Source organism: Chiroxiphia lanceolata, chromosome 25 (genome assembly GCF_009829145.1).
Source record: "Chiroxiphia lanceolata isolate bChiLan1 chromosome 25, bChiLan1.pri, whole genome shotgun sequence".
NCBI lineage: Eukaryota > Metazoa > Chordata > Aves > Passeriformes > Pipridae > Chiroxiphia > Chiroxiphia lanceolata.
In genome coordinates this window covers 4,713,554-4,732,125 of record NC_045661.1, presented here as the reverse complement: position 1 = coordinate 4,732,125, position 18,572 = coordinate 4,713,554, and the positions used below count along the sequence as shown (strand labels likewise).

General features: G+C 53.7%; 1 protein-coding gene across 3 annotated transcripts; it reads left to right on the top strand.

Annotated features, from left to right (window-relative positions):
- Nucleotides 1-225: 225 nt before the first annotated feature.
- PI16 (peptidase inhibitor 16) lies at nucleotides 226-16,491 on the top strand. 3 transcript variants are annotated; one of them, XR_004360899.1, is made up of 6 exons: nucleotides 226-948; nucleotides 2,172-2,372; nucleotides 2,774-2,882; nucleotides 3,607-3,696; nucleotides 4,480-4,862; nucleotides 15,521-16,491. XR_004360899.1 is itself a non-coding variant. In XM_032710938.1 (6 exons), the coding sequence occupies exons 1-6, from the start codon at nucleotides 796-798 to the stop codon at nucleotides 15,251-15,253; spliced, it is 732 nt and encodes a 243-aa protein (XP_032566829.1). In that variant the 5' UTR covers nucleotides 226-795; the 3' UTR covers nucleotides 15,254-16,491. The 3 variants fall into 3 exon arrangements, 2 of the variants coding, with proteins under 2 accessions (XP_032566829.1, XP_032566828.1); XM_032710938.1 differs by lacking the exons at nucleotides 2,774-2,882; nucleotides 3,607-3,696; nucleotides 4,480-4,862 and adding exons at nucleotides 10,948-11,080; nucleotides 11,344-11,453; nucleotides 11,831-11,919 and having other exon boundaries at nucleotides 2,172-2,254; nucleotides 15,090-16,491; XM_032710937.1 differs by lacking the exons at nucleotides 226-948; nucleotides 2,172-2,372; nucleotides 2,774-2,882; nucleotides 3,607-3,696; nucleotides 4,480-4,862 and adding exons at nucleotides 8,294-8,526; nucleotides 10,862-11,080; nucleotides 11,344-11,453; nucleotides 11,831-11,919 and having other exon boundaries at nucleotides 15,090-16,491.
- Nucleotides 16,492-18,572: the final 2,081 nt, after the last annotated feature.

Sequence of the window (18,572 nt, the reverse complement as noted above, 5' to 3'; positions counted from 1 at the left end):
CCCCAGGTACCAGCACAGGTTGGAGGTGACCTACTGGAGAGCAGCTCTGTGGAGAAGGAGCAGGGTCCTGGTGGGTCCTGGTGGGTGACAAGTTGATCATGAGCCAGCAGTGTGACCTGGGGGTCAGGAGGGACAAGGAGATCCTGGGGGGCAGTGGGAAGAGTGTGGCCAGCAGGTCAAGGGAGGTGAATCCAGCCCTGGTGAGGCACATTTGGAGTGTTGTGTTCAGTTCTGGTCTTCACAGTTCAAGAAGGACAAGGAGCTACTGGAGAGAGCCCAGCAGAGGCCCAAATGATTGAGGAAGTGGAGCATCTCTCCTGTGAGGAGACACTGCAGGAGCTGGGCCTGGTTAGTCTGGAGAAGGCTGAGAGGGGGTCTCATTAATGCCTGTAAATATCTTAAAGGCAGGTGCCAAGAGGATGGTTTCAGACTCTTTTCAGTGGTGCCCAGGGACAGGACAAGGAGCAATGGCCATAAACTAAAACACAAGTTTCACCTCAACGTGAGGAAGAAGTTCTTTCCATGGAGGGTGGCAGAGCACTGGAACAGCTGCCCAGGAAGGGTGTTTCTGGTCTCTGGAGTCTCTGGAGACAGGAGTTGTCCTGTGCATTTGTTGGCACCAGCTGCAGTGGTGCCTCTTCATCAAGGACGATACGTGACAGGGGTGTGCCCCACGTGGGTCCAGAACTCTAATAAATACATTTCCTCCCCCATCTTGAAAAGCTGTTGGGTGTTCCTTGCTGTAAATCTCACTGCCAGAGCCTTGGGCTGCCAAGAGCAGAAGCTGACTGCACGATGCTGAGCTCGGGTCTTCCCCCTGTTTTCCTGGTGCTCACAGTGCTGGAGCTGAGCTGGTCCCTGAGTGAGGAAGAAAAGAAGATAATCCTGGATGAGCATAACAGATACCGCTCCCAGGTCTCTCCTCCTGCCAGGGCTATGATGAAGTTGGTAAGTGGCTCTTGTTGCAGAGGAATCTCAGGGTGTTTGTGTGGTGCAAGCCTTGATCTCAGTGCTGGGAGGGATCAGGGGGTTCCTTAGGGGAGGCAGAGCAATGGTCATGTAGGGTTACAAGTAGGTGTCAGTGGGGAGGTTCCCTAAACTGGCTCTAAAGAGATGAGTTTCCTTAACCTGTAGAGTTGTCTTTGATAATTTCTGGAAGTTTTTAAGTATGATCTGAGTCCCCTGATGCTCTGTCTGAGAGTGATGCAGTTCTCACTCACGGGTGCCTCCTGGAGCTTCTTGTGATGAGGAGGAAGGGCAGGTGAGACCTTGCCAAGAGCAGGTGCCATGAGCTGGAGACGTTGCCATGGCCGTTTGCTGGAGCTGGAGGAGGAATCCTGCTGATGCTTTGTATTTGCATCAACTTCAAACATGACCCCCAAGTCTTTCAGTTTTTTGGGCTGTCCGTCCCACTCCTAATCCTCACCATGCCTTGTGCAGGGCTGCCTTGGAGGTGAGGGATCCCCTGTTTTGCTCAGGGAAACCAAATCATATCCCACATCATGTGTGGCTGCAGTGGGAGAACAAACAAGCTCTAGAACTGGTGCTACCTTTTGTCTTCTACAGACTCCTGACTAAAATTTGGATATCATGTTTTATCTTCCACCACATGATTTGTCCTCACTGTTTGCAACTCATGTGGAGAAAGACAAGTGTTTGTCATGGATAGTTGGAGTCCTTTCCTCTTTGGGTCACCCTGTGCTTGGAGGAGACCTCCCTGCCTGACTCAAAGTTGCCCAGGTGAAGCAAAACCTTTGTGGGCTGGTAAACAGGAGCTTAACGACCAAAAGAACCAAAAATCTAAATTCGGGGAGAGGTCTGACTGGTGACTGCAGACTCAAAGGGGCCAGAGCCAGAACCCTGAGCACTGTGACAGTTTCTCCTCGCTGAGCTGAGGACGGTCTGTGATGATGTTGGATGTGCTCCAGGTGAGGTTGTGAGAGTTGTGCTGATGCACTGACCTTCTCCTGTTTGACCTATAAGCCAAAGTTTGGTTTGTTCTGGATCTGACCATCCTGACCTCTCCTGATGACTGTGTTGGGTGGGGATTTGAATTTTACTCCTGAATGGGCAAACTGTGTGGCCAGAGAGCCCAGAGGTCCTTGGTAAGTGCCTTGTTCATGTTGGAGAGTCATCAGCTCATCTCTGTGCTGATGCTGAGCTCCTTTCAGACCTGGGACATGGAGCTGGAGGCTGATGCTCAATCCCATGCAGAGAAGTGCATCTGGGAGCACGAGGAGAGTGGCAGACACAAGGAAAACCCAACCCTGGACCTCAAACATGCTGTGGCAGAATGGAACGGGGAGAGGAAATTCTACAGCTTGTTAACATCGACATGTCAGCCTGGGAAGACTTGTGGCAACTACAAACAGGTACAAGCTGCTGAGCTGGAGGGATGGGGCTGGTGGGAAAGGCACTGTACCAGAGCCCCAGCTCCTCCCAAAGTCTTTGCAAAGGGATGGGGAACCAGGTGGGAATCACAATGATACAGGGGGACCTGGGCATGGTACCAGCAATGACCAGCCTTTGGGAGAAGACCTTTTCTCTGAAACAAGCTCTGCAGCCCTCTTTTGGCTGCTCAGCAAAGCTGGGTGCCAGCTTGTCTCAGGCAGAGAGACAAAGTCTGGATTTTCTTCACAGCTTGGGTGGGAACAAGGAGGAGCAGAGATGGTTGTGGTAATTATGTGAATGGATGTATGAAGCAGCCTTCAAGGCCAGGGGATAGGTTGCCTTCACTCAATCCCCTCACCTTCACCCCTGATCTTTGCCTTAGATGGTCTGGGCAGACACGGAACACATCGGCTGCGGGGCAAAGCTTTGTGAGAAGATCGAAGGAAAGGAAACAGAGAACATGCACCTGCTGGTTTGCAAGTATTTTCCCCTGGAAGTCCCAGATCCTGCATGGATTGTTGCATCTTGATGGGGGTTTTTGTGCTGGAAATGTCCTTCCTTCAGTCCTTTCATCAGAGCAGAGTTTGGCCTTGGTCAGAAATAGAAGCAAAGCGGTTCCAAAGAAAGGCCTTCCTTATCTTGGGTTGGTCACAGAGGAAGGAAGGGTTGTCTGGCGATCCTTGCCCGTGATTGCTGAGGTCTAGTTCAGCTTCTGGCACAGACCCAGGGAGGGACCTTCTGCCCTGAGAGCTGCCTGAAGGTGAAGTCGCAGTAGCTGAGGGTACAAACAGCTCCCTGCTCTGGGCCTGGTTCTTCCCTGCTGGCAGCAGCAGGAAGGGTTGGATGTGGAAGGAGAAGTTGGTACCCCCTTCACAGCCCTGGGACCAGTTTTTGGACCACTTGCTTGGGGCTGCTGAGACCAACTTAGAGCAGCTGCTGGCTACTGACCTTCTTAGGGGTCTTGAGCAGAAGGGAGACAGAATCACTTGTCCCAGTGCCCACCCAGTGTTTTGTTCTAAGGGATGTGAAGGATCTGGTCCATGGAGCTGTGTCCCCTGGCTTTAGCAGCCTTGGGCTCAGGCTGTTGAGTAAATGGCACTGACAGTCCGTGGCAGGAGACCATGACCTGCTTTTTACATTAATCCTGAGTTGTGCTTTGGCTGGGATATCCCAGCTGAATCAGACCCCTCTTTTTCTTGGCATCTTCTGCTTCCAGGGGTAATGTGAAAGGGAAAAAGCCCTACTGGAAAGGACCCCCGTGCTCAGTGTGTCCCGAGGGCACAGTCTGTGTGAACAACCTGTGTGGTGAGTGAGCGAAGCCGCGCGTGTCCCTTGAGGGGCTGTTGGGACTGAACCCCCTGGGTTGGGGTCCAAGCTCTGAACCCTCCTGGAGGTTTCAGGAAGCCCTGAGCCAGCAGGTCCAAGGCTGGACCATGAGAGCTCAGGAGCAATGGCTGCTCCTAAGACAGGTCAGCTGCCTCAGGAAGAGGAGAATTGGACAAGGGCCTTGTATCCCCTTAAACAGCACAACACCAGTGTCCACCACAGCTAGACCAGTACACACAGCATCAGAGCTCACCATAACCACAGCCAAGACACCACCCACAGCCACACTCCCAACCACAGCCAAGACCAAACCCCCAACACCAGTACCCATCAAAACAGCCAAGCCAAAACCTGCCACCACAGTCCCAACAGCAACCCCAGCCAGGCCAGAAACCACCACGCTGGCAGCCACAACAGCCATGGCCAAGCCAAAATCCACCACAGCTACAGCCAAGCCAACACCCACCACACCAAAATACATCAAAACTATGGCTAAGCCAAAACCTGTTGCTACACCACCAACACCTGCCACAACAGCAAAGACAAAACTGAAAACTGCCACAACCACAAAGCCAGAACCAGAAAGACCTGATCCTTCTGAGGCAGCTGGGGTAACTCTTTCCTTTGAGCCCATGTTAGACCTGGATTATAATCTCCACAGGCAGACACTGGAGAGCCTGTTAGCTCCTTCAGTACAGAGGATCTTCTCTTCTAACTTCATGTTTTCTCCTCTTCCTTCACCATCTGCCCTGGACACTGAAGAACGGGAGACAGATCAGCCCACGACTGGAGCTGCCAGCACCTGCTCAGGGCTTTCACTCTTCCTCCTCCCCAGTGCCATCCTGGTGGGCCTTCTGCTTTGAATGGTCTTTCTCAGCTCTCCCTGCTCCAGTCACCAAGGCTTTCTTCAGCACTGGTTGTTCCACAACCCTGCTGGGCTCAGGAGACCCCTCAGACAGTTCAGGCTGACACCTCCCTTCTTATGCTGCCTTATCTGCTCCAGCCATGGGCAGTGGCAGCCCCGTGGGAACTTGGTCCCCTTCCTGAGGAGACCCAAGGTTAGGAGGGTGTCTGCCATAACACAGGTGACCTTGGACACTTCTCCTTTCTTCCTGGCCAGCCTGGGCTTCTGTTCCATTTGCAAGGTGGGAGAGGTGAGCTGTCCCCCAGCCGTGTGGCCGGCAAGGCACCGTGTCCCCAGGGACAGCAGGGTGGCTTGGAAACCCAAGTGGCAACAAGACATGGTAGTTGGCTTTAGTGTTTTTTCAGGACAAGCCTCCAGCAAAAATGCTCTTTCCCCTCCCAGTGTGTCTGTTTGTCTCAAATTTGGGCACGTTTCATCTCTTTCCCCTCTTGTCCAATATGAGGATTTCTATTTCCCTCCTGATTCTGGTGTAACTTTGGCCAGTACTACCCAGATGTTCTCCCTGCTGCTCCTCACACCCTTGCAGCCCTTGCCTCCTCCCTCTCTCCTGTCTCTGCCCCATGTGCCCCATGTCCCATTCCTCAGTTATTGCCATTATCCGTTGCCACAGCTTTATTTTACACCTTTGCCTTCACCTTTGTGCATGCACAGAAGAGAAATCTTGAGCCCTGAGAGAAGCCACCATCTCCTTCACGCAGCCTTCCCTTGCAAGGCTTCCTTTCTTCTTTCTTCTTTGTATAACTGAAGTGTAATTCAGCTTAAATACAGATCCCGCTTGACAAATAATCTGTGTGTGGTGGAACCTGGTCCAGGAGAAACAAGCCACCATGTGAGTCGGTACAATCCGAGCTCAAGAGAGCCAAGTGATGATGTTACAGGTCATTGGTGGCTCTGCTGGCCCAGCAGCACCAGCTCTCCTGCAGGGAAGCAGCTGCCCGAGGGGTGTTTTGAGGTCACGGTCGCGGCCGGCCCAGCCAGGCAGTGACCGGCAGATGGCACTGGGAGAGACACCACTGAGAACTGGGCAGCTCGCAATTCACGGCACAGATCCCTGCCGGCAGCGCGGAGCTTTATTTAATCGCCAGCCTCACATGGAGTTAAGAATCAGATTAAAAATAACCTCCTGCCCAGGTGCCGCGGGTGCTGCACGTTCTCGGGGCAGGCTGAGCTCCTGCTGCCCAGCTGCTCTGGGGGGAAAAATCCATCCGGGGGTTATGGACACAGGATAAAAGTGCAGCCAGAGCAGCTGCTGTTCCCCTGGGCTAAGGGCTGAGAGGTTGGAGTTGGGAGTTCATTTCAGAACCACGTCTGGTTTTGCATCTGGGTGAAGGAGAACGTAGGGTGAATTCCCTACAGAGAATCCAAAGAGCAGAAAAGCATTTCTCCTCCCAGCAAAATCAGGGCATTTGGGCAATAGCTGATTTTTTGCAGTGCTGGAACCTCCCTCCTGCTCCCACCATGGTCTCCCTCTCCTCAGCTGCCCTTTGGCACTCGCTGTGCTGGTTCAGACAATCCCTCACTCCCACCCTGCCCAGCTCAGAGGGGTTCCCAGTCAACATGTGTGTCCCAGTGTTTTAAAGTCACAGAATCATAGAATGGATGAATGAATCGTGTGGAAGATGATAAACTCCTCCAGAGCTCATAAAAGTGGGTCAGTAGGGAAGAGAAACATCCTGTTACTACCAAGCCAGTGCATGAGCCTTGTTAGACACCAACCAGCCATGTTCAAGACCCTCAGGATGTGAGTCAGTAGAAAACCAGGCTTGGTTACTACAGAGTGGGGCCTCTCTGGAGCCACCAGCCATGAGCAGCCCCTGTCAGGTGTCGGTGTGTGGCTCCTGTCCCTGTGCAGAGGGTCCCCGGGGTGTGGTGGACGGGCTGTTCCTGCATTCCACACACACTTACCTAATGCCGGCTGGACAGGAGTGTGTCAGCTCCAGGGTGGGGCTTGGGCCTTGCACTGCTAATCTTGATGCTTCAGACATTGGCTCCAGAAGGAGCTGTCAGAGCAGGTTTGGAGTTGAGAGATGTCCCTGCACCCTTTTAGCAGCAGCTGCCCTGCCCTTGCTGATGCATCAGCTGTTACTCACGTTTCCCCACGAGCCACATGCCCTGGTGGTGACTCCTCCAGGGCTGTTTGCTCTTCCCCACAAGCTCTGGGCATCCCATTTTCTTTTATCCTTGTTGCCACACTCTCTCCTGCAAGACTTAGCCAGGATGTTGTAGGGCCAGGGGTTACGTGGAGCCTGGCCCTGCATCTCCACATCACGTTTGCAGAGACCAGCACCTGCACTGGTCTAGTGGAAGGTGTTTATGGCAGGGGGTTGGAATGAGATGAGCTTTAAGGTCACTCTTCCAATCCAAACAATTCTGGGATTCTGGGATTCTCAGCACTGCCTTGCTCCTCGTCAGCCAGGCCACGGTGAGCTGGCCAGCAGGAGCTGGGGCTTGTGTTGATCCCTTCTGGATGTTTCTCCAGGTCTATGGAGTTACAACAGCAAGGCTGTTGAGGAGTCTCCATCGTGAGACAGATTTGCCTTAGCAAGAAATGGGAACCTCTGTTTTGACCAGCTGAGTTGAAGCCTGGTGAGATGTTGGCCTCAAACTCCGCTTGCAGGAATTGTTGGGGTATTGAGGATATGGCAGACCCCAGACCTAAGGGAGGAGAAGGTAATACAGAGAGGTCAGAGATTTGAGGGGCAGTAGGAGAGCTGTGGTGGTGAGAGAGGTGATCACTGTGGCCCAAAACAAGAGGAAAAATGGCAAAGCATTGTCTGGGGAGCCGGGAGGGGAGAGGGGGAGGCAGAGCCGGCAGCGTGTGATTAACTTGGCTGTGCTGACCAGAGCTGCCCACCCGCTGATCCTGTCTAACAGCCTGTGATCCCAGAGGAGCCCCTGGAGCCGAGCCGGGCGGTTGCACAATCACAGATGGGGAGCCGAGGCTGCAGCAGCCGGGGGGGCTCTGCCAGACAGGCTCTGTGCTGGGGGCTCTGGGACCCCCGATGTTGGGCCCTCCAGGTGTCTGTGGGAGGGAGCGGAGCCTGTCCCTGCGCAGCCAAGGGTCTGGTTATTCCAGCCAGCCCGGATTTTTATTATTCCAGCCCCGAGCCCGGCTCAGGAAAGGGGCATCAACCCTCAGCTTACCCCTCATTCCCAGCCCTGGGGAGTTCCTGTTCCTCAGCTGCCCATTGCTGTCCCCCCAGCACAGACTTGGGGACAAGGTGGGCTCTGACCCTGCCTGGGGAGTTCCTGTGCTGCAAACTGCTCTCAGCAGTTGCATCTTGTTGCCTTCATTTCTAACACAGCTGCATTCCAGGGATGGGGGAGGACCCGGGTGAAAACAGGGGTTTCCTGGCTGCTGTGGGCTTGTTGTTATAGACTGGGAGAAAAGGGACAGGAGGCAGAGGAGAGGACCCGTAACTGAGGGCTCAGGGAATGGCTGGGGTTTGGAGCAGCAGAGGCTTGGATGAAGAATGCTGATCCAGGGATTAGGATTCAGGCACAGGGTCTGTCCCAGGGAGTGGACCCCGTGCGTTCGCTGGCACCGGCCACGGTGCTGCCTCTCCATCCAGGCCGATATGTGAGATGGGTGTGTTCTGCATGGCTCCAAAACTCTAATAAATACATTTCCTCCCCAATCTTGAAGCTGTTGGGTGTTCCTTGCTTTTGGGAGGTGCTTTAAATGTGACTGCCAGAGCCGTGGGCTGCTTAGAGCAGAAGCCGACTGCACGATGCTGAGCTCGGGTCTTCCCCCTGTTTTCCTGGTGCTCACAGTGCTGGAGCTGAGCTGGTCCCTGAGTGAGGAAGAAAAGAAGATAATCCTGGATGAGCATAACAGATACCGCTCCCAGGTCTCTCCTCCTGCCAGGGCTATGATGAAGTTGGTAAGTGGCTCTTGTTGCAGAGGAATCTCAGGGTGTTTGTGTGGTGCAAGCCTTGATCTCAATGCTGGGAGGGATCAGGGGGTTCCTTAGGGGAGGCAGAGCAATGGTCATGTATGGTTACAAGTAGGTATCAGTGGGGAGGTTCCCTAAATTGGCTCTGAAGAGATGAGTTTCCTTGAACTACAGAATTGTCTTTGATAATTTCTGGAAGTTTTTAAGTGTGATCTGAGTCCCCCGATGCTCTGCATGAGTGGTGCAGCTTTTGCTCATCTGGATGTGCTGGAACTCCTCGTGATGAGGAGGAAGGGCAGGTGAGACCTTGCCATGAACAGGTGCCATGAGCTGGAGACATTGCCATGGCCATTTGCAGTAGCTGGAGGGGGAATCCTCCTGTGTGGGGCATCATCTGGTGCTTTGTATTTGCCTTTGCATTTGAAGAAGCTTCAAAGGAGGGACCGTCAACTTCAAACATGTCAGTCAGGTTTTTCAGGGATTTGGGCTGTCCGTCACATTCTAATCCTCACCATGACCTGGTGTCTTGAAGGTGAGGGATCTCCTGTTTTGCTCCAGAAAACCAAATCATGTCCCACAGCACTTGTGGCTGCAGTGGAAGGGAAAATGAGCTCTGGAGCTGGTGCTACTTTTTGTCTTCTTTGGGCTCCTGATTTGATTAACTCCTGCACTAGGTGATTTTTCCTCACTCTCTGCTAATCACGTGGAGAAGGACAACTGTTTACCATGGATAGTTGGAGTCCTTTCCTCTTTGGGTCCCCCTGCGCTTGGAGGAGACCTCCCTGTCTGGCCCAAAGGTTGCCCAGGTGGAGTAAAACCTTTGTGGGCTGGTAAATTGTAGCAAAAAGCTAAATTCAGGGGGAGGAGGTCTGACTATGGCTTCAGACTCAACGGGGACAGAGCCAGAATATTAAGGACCATAATCCTGTGGAACCCACCAGACCAGGCACAGAAAACTTGGGAGTATCGGGGCTTTGGAGCCAAAGTCTTAGAGAAAGCCTGAGGAAAAGGATCTCTCAGAGTCTTTAAGTCAGTGCAATTCCAAACCTGTGACTGCTGCTCCTGCTGAGGCTTTGATTGCAGACCCTGTGCTTTGAGATGCTCCCTTGGCAGCGCTGCTTAAACACCCAGGACCCGCTCGTGGTCTGGAGCCAAACGCTTGGGGGTTGGTTTTCTTTGAAGCACAAAAAATATTTAGCTTACAGCAGCCCTGACAATTCCTTGGTAGAGGTTTTCCACGAGAGCCATCCCTGCCTCCCTCCCGGGGCTGCCTTTGCCCCCGGGCTCACCTGCTGCCGTGGCACCGCGCCTGGCTGAGGTCACCCCGCGCTTCCTTCTGGGACACGGGCTGGTTGCCGTGGAAATGTTTAGGCACTGGGGAGGATATGCAGCCTAAAGCCAATTTCGTTTTTAATGAGGCAGATCTGCAGGTGCAAGTCGCCAGTTTATGGAGCCCAGCTCGGTGCCAGGGGGAGGGGGGTGTGCGCTGCCCAGACTGGGTCTCCAGCCGCCACTCTCAGCCTGGCTGGAGCCATGGTGGGAGGTGATCCAACACCCCCATCCAGGTGCTTCCTTCCCTCCCAGTGCCCTCAACACCCCGATGGTGACATGCCCTGCATCAGGGCCACGCTCTGTCCCCGTTTGGATCCAGCTCTGGCTCCGGCTGGGAAGGTCCCCCCTTAGGACCCCCTGTTTGCTGGGCTGCCTTCCAGCACAAAGCTGCTCCTCCATCAAATGGCTCAGGGATGGTCCAAACAGCTGCGGTGTAGGATTCCTCGTGTGCATCCCTGCAGGGAGACCTCTCCTCCTCCTCCTCCTCCTCCTCCTCCTGCATATCAATGTGGCCAAGGGGGCTCAGCTGGTGGTGGGGCCGCTGCCTCTCCGGAGGGGGCTCCTGGCAGGCACCCAGCCGGGAACGTCTCAGATCCAGGCAAACACATGATGTTTCCCAGGAGCGTGTGTGCCTGGGTTTGGTACAGCTGGTAGGGGAGATGTGTCCTGCTCTCCTCTCACCCCACCCTGGGCAGGGAGGGACGTCCCCAGGCCCCCTCTGGCATGACCTGGGGTGGGTTTCCTTCCTTCCTCCACCCGACTTCACGGTTTCTCCTCGCTGAGCTGAGGATGCTCTGTGATGATGTTGGATGTGCTTCAGGAGAGGCTGTGAGGGTCATGCTGATGCACTGACCCTCTCCTGTTTGACCTGTCAGCCAAGGTTTGGTTTGTGCTGGGTCTGACCATGGAGCTCCCCTCCCCTGAGGGCTGTGTTGGGTAGCACTGGGAGCCTGGTGTCCATTTCTCTGTGCTGATGCCAAGCTGCTTTCAGACCTGGGACAAGGAGCTGGAGAGCCTTGCTCAATCCTACGCAGAGAAGTGCATCTGGGACCACAACAAGGAGAGGGGCCGACGGGGGGAAAACCTCTTTGCCATGGCCCCAATGCTGGAACTAGAATTTGCTGTGGAAGACTGGAACGGGGAGGAGAAATTCTACAACTTGACAACATCCACGTGTGTCCCTGGGCAGATGTGTGGCCACTACACCCAGGTACCAGCTGCTGGGGAGGAGGGATGGCTGCTCAGCAGAGCTGGGTGCCAGCTTGTCTTGGGCAGAGAGATGAGGTTTCTTCACAGCTTGGGTGGGTGCAAGGAGGAACAGAGATGGTGGCGGATCCTGAATGCCAAAGCAAGGTGGGGATGTGGGATCTGGGGCACACACTAAGATTGCTGTAGTCACAGAGCAGCCTTCAAAGCCAGGGGACAGGTTGCCTTCACCCAATCCCCTCACCTTCACCCTGGTCTTTGCCTTAGGTGGTCTGGTCAGACACAAAACAGATCGGCTGCGGGGCAAAGTTCTGTGAGAAGATCGAAGGAATCGAAACAGAGAACATGCACCTGCTGGTTTGCAACTATTATCCTGCGTAAGTCCCAGGCCTGGCATGGCTTGGTACATCTCTGTGGGGTTTCTGTGCTGGAAATGTCCTTCCTCCTGTCCTGATATCAGAGCAGGGTTGGCCTTGGTCAGAAGTAGAAGCAAAGTGGTTCCAAAGAAGGCCTTTGTTCTAAGGGGGGTGAAGGATCTGGTCCATGGAGCTGTGTCCCCTGGCTTTAGCAGCCTTGGGCTCAGGCTGTTGAGTAAATGGCACTGACAGTCCGTGGCAGGAGACCATGACCTGCTTTTTACATTAATCCTGAGTTTTGCCTTGGCTGGGATATCCCAGCTGAATCAGACCCCTCTTCAGGGTGGGCGTTTCCCTTTTCCTCACGCCTTCTTTTTCTTGGCATCTTCTGCTTCCAGGGGTAATGTGAAAGGGAAAAAGCCCTACTGGGAAGGACCCCCGTGCTCAGTGTGTCCCGAGGGCACAGTCTGTGTGAACAACCTGTGTGGTGAGTGAGCGAAGCCGCGCGTGTCCCTTGAGGGGCTGTTGGGACTGAACCCCCTGGGTTGGGGTCCAAGCTCTGAACCCTCCTGGAGGTTTCAGGAAGCCCTGAGCCAGCAGGTCCAAGGCTGGACCATGAGAGTTCAGGAGCAATGGTTGCTCCTAAGACAGGTCAGCTGCCTCAGGATGAGGAGAATTGGACAAGGGCCTTGTATCCCCTTAGGCAGCGCGTTTTGCCCCTTGCAGGGCAGGGCATCGTGTGAGGGAGATGAGGTGTCTCCAGGTTGGCAACACCAGAGTGGGGGATGGCCCAGAGTGACCAGAGAGGGGTTGGCTGCTGCTTCTTCATCCCCTCACTGGTTTCTGCTGGTCCTGCTCAGTGCAGGGGACCCGCTGAGTCAGCTGAGCCAGTCTAACCCACGGCACTTTTCATCTCTTACCAGAACTCGTTGTAGAAGAGACCACTCCGGCCTCTGTGACAACAAAGGCAAGGCCATCCACCCCAACCACAGCCCTGCCAAAACCCACAGCCACAGCCAAACCAGAACCCACAGCACCAGCACGCACCACAGCCAAACCAGAACCCACAGCACCAGCACACACCACAGCCAAACCAGAACCCACAGCACCAGCACACACCACAGCCAAACCAGAACCCACAGCACCAGCACACACCACAGCCAAACCAGCACACACCACAGCCAAACCAGAACCCACAGCCAAATCAGAACCCACAGCCAAACCAGTACACACCACAGCCAAACCAGAACCCACAGCCAAATCAGAACCCACAGCCAAACCAGTACACACCACAGCCAAACCAGAACCCACAGCCAAATCAGAACCCACAGCCAAACCAGTACACACCACAGCCAAACCAGAACCCACAGCCAAATCAGAACCCACAGCCAAACCAGCACACACCACAGCCAAACCAGTACACACCACAGCCAAACCAGAACCCACAGCCAAATCAGAACCCACAGCCAAACCAGTACACACCACAGCCAAACCAGAACCCACAGCCAAATCAGAACCCACAGCCAAACCAGTACACGCCACAGCCAAACCAGAACCTACAGCCAAATCAGAACCCACAGCCAAACCAGTACACACCACAGCCAAACCAGAACCTACAGCCAAATCAGAACCCACAGCCAAACCAGTACACACCACAGCCAAACCAGAACCTACAGCCAAATCAGAACCCACAGCCAAACCAGTACACACCACAGCCAAACCAGAACCTACAGCAGCAGAGTCCATCACAGCCACAGCCAAAACAGAACTCACACCAGTGTCCACCACAGCCAAACCAGAACCCACAGCACCAGCACACACCACAGCCAAGCCATCACCCAAAACCACAGTTCCAACCACAACCACAGCCAAGCCACCACCCACACCCACACTCCCAACCACAGCCAAGCCCAAACCCCCAACAGCAGCACCCATTACAACTGGCAAGCCAAAACCTGCCACCACACTCCCAACAACAATCCCAGCCAAGCCAAAACCCTCCATGCCAGCAGCCCCCACTGCAGCCAAGCCAAAGCCCACTTTGCTAACAACCACCACGCCAAAACCCACCACAACAACCACTATGCCCACAAAAACAATGCCAAAACACACCACAACCAACACTACCAGCAGGTCAACACCAACCACACCAAAACCCACTACAACCACCACTACAGCCAAGCCATCACCCACTACAGCCACCATGATGGCCAAACCAACACCCACCACACCAAAACCTACCACAACAACCACTATGCCCACAAAAACAATGCCAACACCCACAACAACCAACACTACCAGCAGGTCAACACCAACCACACCAAAACCCACCACAACCACCACTACAGCCAAGCCAGAACCCACCATAACCACCACTACCACCAAGCCATCACCCACTACAACCACCACGATGGCCAGACCAACACCCACCACACCAAAACTCACCACAACCATCACTATACCCACAAAAACAATGCCAAAACCCACCACAACCAACACTACCAGCAGGTCAACACCAACCACACCAAAACCCACCACAACCACCACTACAGCCAAGCCATCACCCACTACAACAACCACAATGGCCAAATCAACACCCACCACATCAAAATCCACCACAACCACCACTACAGCCAAACCAAAAATGACCATAGCTATGACCAAACCAACACCCACCACATCAAAACCCACTCCAGCTTTGGCTACGTCAAAACCCGGTACAACCGCAGCCAGGCCAACACCCACCACACAAACCAAACCAACACCTGCTGCTACACCAAAATCTACCACCGCTACAGCCAAGCCAACACCTGCTGCTACAACACCAACACCTGCCACAACAGCAAAGCCACAACCAAAAGCTGCCACTACCACAAATCCAGAACCAGAAAGACCTGATCCTTCTGAGGCAACCGGGCTCACTCTTTCCTCTGAGCCCACGTTAGACCCGGATTATAAAGTATCTCCAGAGGCAGACACTGGAGAGCCTGTTAGCTCCTTCACTACAGAGAATCCAGCCTTATTAGAAAGCAGGGGCACAGCCTTCAGCCCCAGATCAGTCCCAGAAACAAAGAAAGGTGTCAAAGAGGATGGGAAAGAGAAATCAGCCTTTTCCAGTCCACCTCCGTCCCTCAGCCAAGTTGTTCCAGGGATCAAGTTAGGTTTCAATAGAGCTGAGCTCATAACCCCCTCAAAGTCAGTGGTCCTCAGCCCTGAAGAGCCCACCTTCTTGCGCTTAACATCATCCTCCAAAGAAAGAAAAGGGCAGAGCCCCCATTTCCAGACCTCCCTGTCAGGTAAGGTATCCGTGGAGTCTGTGCTGGCACAGACACTCGGACATGCAGAGATCCCCAAGCAGCATGGAGAGGGCTTGGGAGGAACAGTGTCAGACTGGTCCTTCGGATCCCCCTCTCATACGTGGCCTTTTCCTCACTCTTTTCTCTAACACTGAGGGGCTGGTTGGATGTCTGGCCCCTGAAGCATGGTCTTGTTTGCAGCCTGCTCCCACTAACCCACGGGCTGTCACGCCTTCCCTGGACCGGAGCTCTGCTGCCCCGCAGTGCCTCGGGGCACATCACTGACAGACCTGCATGAGTGGGAGTTCCTCTTCTGTCCATGTCTTTCCCTCTAACTCCATGTTTTCTTCTCTTCTTTCAGCAGGTGCCCTGGACACTGATGAAATGGAGACAGACACTGAAGAAGTGGAGACAAACTCGGAACAGACGAACGTGGATCAGCCCATGTCTGGAACCCCCAGTACCTGCTCAGGGCTTTCACTCTTCCTCCTCCCCAGTGCCATCCTGGTGGGCCTTCTGCTTTGAATGGTCTTTCTCAGCTCTCCCTGCTCCAGTCACCAAGGCTTTCTTCAGCACTGGTTGTTCCACAACCCTGCTGGGCTCAGGAGACCCCTCAGACAGTTCAGGCTGACACCTCCCTTCTTATGCTGCCACAGGCAGTGGCAGCCCCGTGGGAACTTGGTCCCCTTCCTGAGGAAAGCCAAGGGCAGGAGGGTGTCTGCCATAAGACTGGTGACCTTGGACACTTCTCCTTTCTTCCTGGCCAGCCTGGGCTTCTGTTCCATTTGCAAGGTGGGAGAGGTGAGCTGTCCCCCAGCCGTGTGGCCGGCAGGCCCCGCCGCACCGTGTCCCAGGGACAGCAGGACCCAAGCGGCAAAAAGAGACGTGGTGGTTGGCTTTGGTGTTTGTAGATGAAACATGGTGGTTGGGTTTGGTGTTTTCTGCTGTTTGTCAGGATGAGCCTCCAGCAAAAATGCTCTTTTCTCTTCCTGATGTGTCTGTTTGTCTCAGATTTGGGCAAGTTTCATCTCTTTCCCCTGTTGTCCAAAGAGAGGATTTTTTATTTTCCCGTTTCCCTCCTGGTTCTGGTGTAGTTTTGGCCAGATATTCTCCCTGCTGCTCCTCACATCCCTGCAGCCCTTGCCTCCTCCCTCTCTCCTGTCTCTGCCCCATGTTCCATTCCTCAGTTATTGCCATTATCCGTTGCCACAGCTTTATTTTACGCCTGTGCCTTCACCTTTGTGCACGCACAGAAGAGAAACCTTGAGCCCTGAGAGGAGCCACCATCTCCTTCATACAGCTTTCCCTTGCATGGCTTCTTTCTTTACATAATTTCTGTGTATTTGAATTTAGGTACAGATTCCCCTTGACATATAATCTGTGTGTGGTGGAACCTGGTCCAGGAGAAAAAAGTCACCACACGAGTCGGTACAATGTGAGCTCAAGAGAGCCAAGTGATGATGTTACAGGTCATTAGCGGCTCCAGGACTTGTTGCAGAACCACTGTCATTATCTGAGACACTGTGTTTTGTTACCCCACATCTCCCTTCACCTGAGGATTCCCAGTCAGGTGTGTTAAATATGTGACAAGCTTTCCAGACTGGTGGGAGGAAGATAACTGGAAGATACAGTCCCTTCTCTGGTGATTGCATCCTTTGATTTCTTACACAGGTGAGGTGGAGGATGACCTGAAGGCCATTGTTCATATCCTCCCACCTGCTGCTCTGTCCTGTGCACTGAATAAATCCTTTTGTTAAAGTCTGTGTGGGGTGTGCAGTGTCTTGCTGCGGGATCTGAAGGCCTGGGAGCCACTTATTTTACCTGTAAAATGCTCCTGACTGTGTGCTCAGGGAGAATTCCTAAAATCCAATGTGATTTCTGGGAGTGCTGAAGGATTTTTATGGCTTTCCAAAAGCATCCAGGTGCTGCTTTTGTAAGGGTGTAAATTAGTGTTTTTAAAAGCAGCAGGAGGAAGGGTTTGAGAGTGACATGGGGGTTGAGGATGATGTAGGGAATTTTCCCTGGGCACCCAGCTGAGTGCAAAGCAAAAATATGTTCCTACCAGGAATTTCTGGGCAAGGAAAGCAAGAGAAAGAGAGCTCAGAGAAAAAAACCCAAAACAATCAAAACTTCAGCTGGATCGCTTCTGGCTCCCTGTTTTAGGAAGCCCAGCGCCAGCCTCTCATGCCCTAAACACACACAATTTCATCCTCGCAGCACAGAAAGAAGTTAAATACAAATGTGTGTCCCCAGACCCGGTGTTTCTGCAGCATTTCCACTTCAGGACACCCATCTGGGAGCAGCATGCGGGGAAAGGGCTTTGTGGGGCAGGAACTCGCAGCGCTGGTATCCGACCTCGGCTTTTTGCTTTCCCCCATCGTCCTGCCCCTGCTTTCCCCAGCAAAGCTGCCCTGCAGCTCCACCTTTCCCTTCTCCCAGATCCCTGCTGCAGGAGCCCAGCAGCACCAGCTCTCCTGCAGGGAAGCAGCTGCCCGAGGGGTGTTTTGAGGTCACGGTCGCGGCCGGCCCAGCCAGGCAGTGACCGGCAGATGGCACTGGGAGAGACACCACTGAGAACTGGGCAGCTCGCAATTCGCGGCACAGATCCCTGCCGGCAGCGCGGAGCTTTATTTAATCGCCAGCCTCACATGGAGTTAAGAATCAGATTAAAAATAACCTCCTGCCCAGGTGCCGCGGGTGCTGCACGTTCTCGGGGCAGGCTGAGCTCCTGCTGCCCAGCTGCTCTGGGGGGAAAAATCCATCCGGGGGGTGTAGACACAGGATAAAAGTGCAGCCAGAGCAGCTGCTGTTCCCCTGGGCTGAGAGGCTGGAGCTGGGAGTGCATTTCAGAACCACGTCTGGTTTTGCATCTGGGTGAAGGAGAACGTAGGGTGAATTCCCTACAAAGAATCCAAAGAGCAGAAAAGCATTTCTCCTCCCAGCAAAATCAAGGCACTTGGGCAATAGCTGATTTTTTGCAGTGCTGGAACCGCCTCCCACCCCCCCTCCCTTCCCCACTGAGGTGCTGCTAATTAACAGCCTCCAAAATAATTTTAGGATTTGAGTATTTTATCATTATTTTTGGGCTAGTGAAGCTTGTGAAAACTGTTGAGTTTTGTTTTCCTTAAGGTTTTGACTTCTGGAGACATGCTGTTGTGCAAGGGCCTATTTATAGAGTTCCTTGCAGCAGAAAACTCCAAACCAGGAGGAAATCCGCTTTCCTCTTCCCCCTGCACCCCAGGACAGCGGGGCTGAGCCCTTCTCACACAGGCACTTGGGGGGGTTTGGTTTAATCCTAAATTAGGGGGCCCAGGCAGGGGCAGGGTTTGGGGTGGAGCACAGGGGAGGACACAGAATGTTCAAGGGAGGCTTTAACAGCATTTCCACTCCATTTCTGGCATTGGCACCCCTGGTATTGAGGTGACCCTGGTGAAGATGCTGCCAGGTCCTTACAGCCCCACAGCCATGTGTGGTGGGAGGGGGAGGGGGAGAAGGCATTAACCAGCAGTTAGGGGGAGTTGGGTTAAAATCATGCGATTTTTTGGTGCGATTTATATGGCCTGGCTGCTGTGTGAGCCCCACCTGCTTGGTTCTTTCCACCCCTGGGGCCTGTTCCCAGCAGGGACAGGGACATCTCTGCTGCTGGTTGAGCGACAGGAGGTTTCTTGGCTTCAGCTCCTGAAGCCTCCCCTGAACATGGTGGGTTGGAAGGGTTGGGGTGAACACATACAGTGTCCTGGGGGATTTGCATCTGGGGTCATGATGCTGGTAGATCCATCGAGCTGCCAAATATTCCCTTGGAGTATTTGTGCTGAAAGTGCTCTCTTCCCACAGTGTCCCAGAG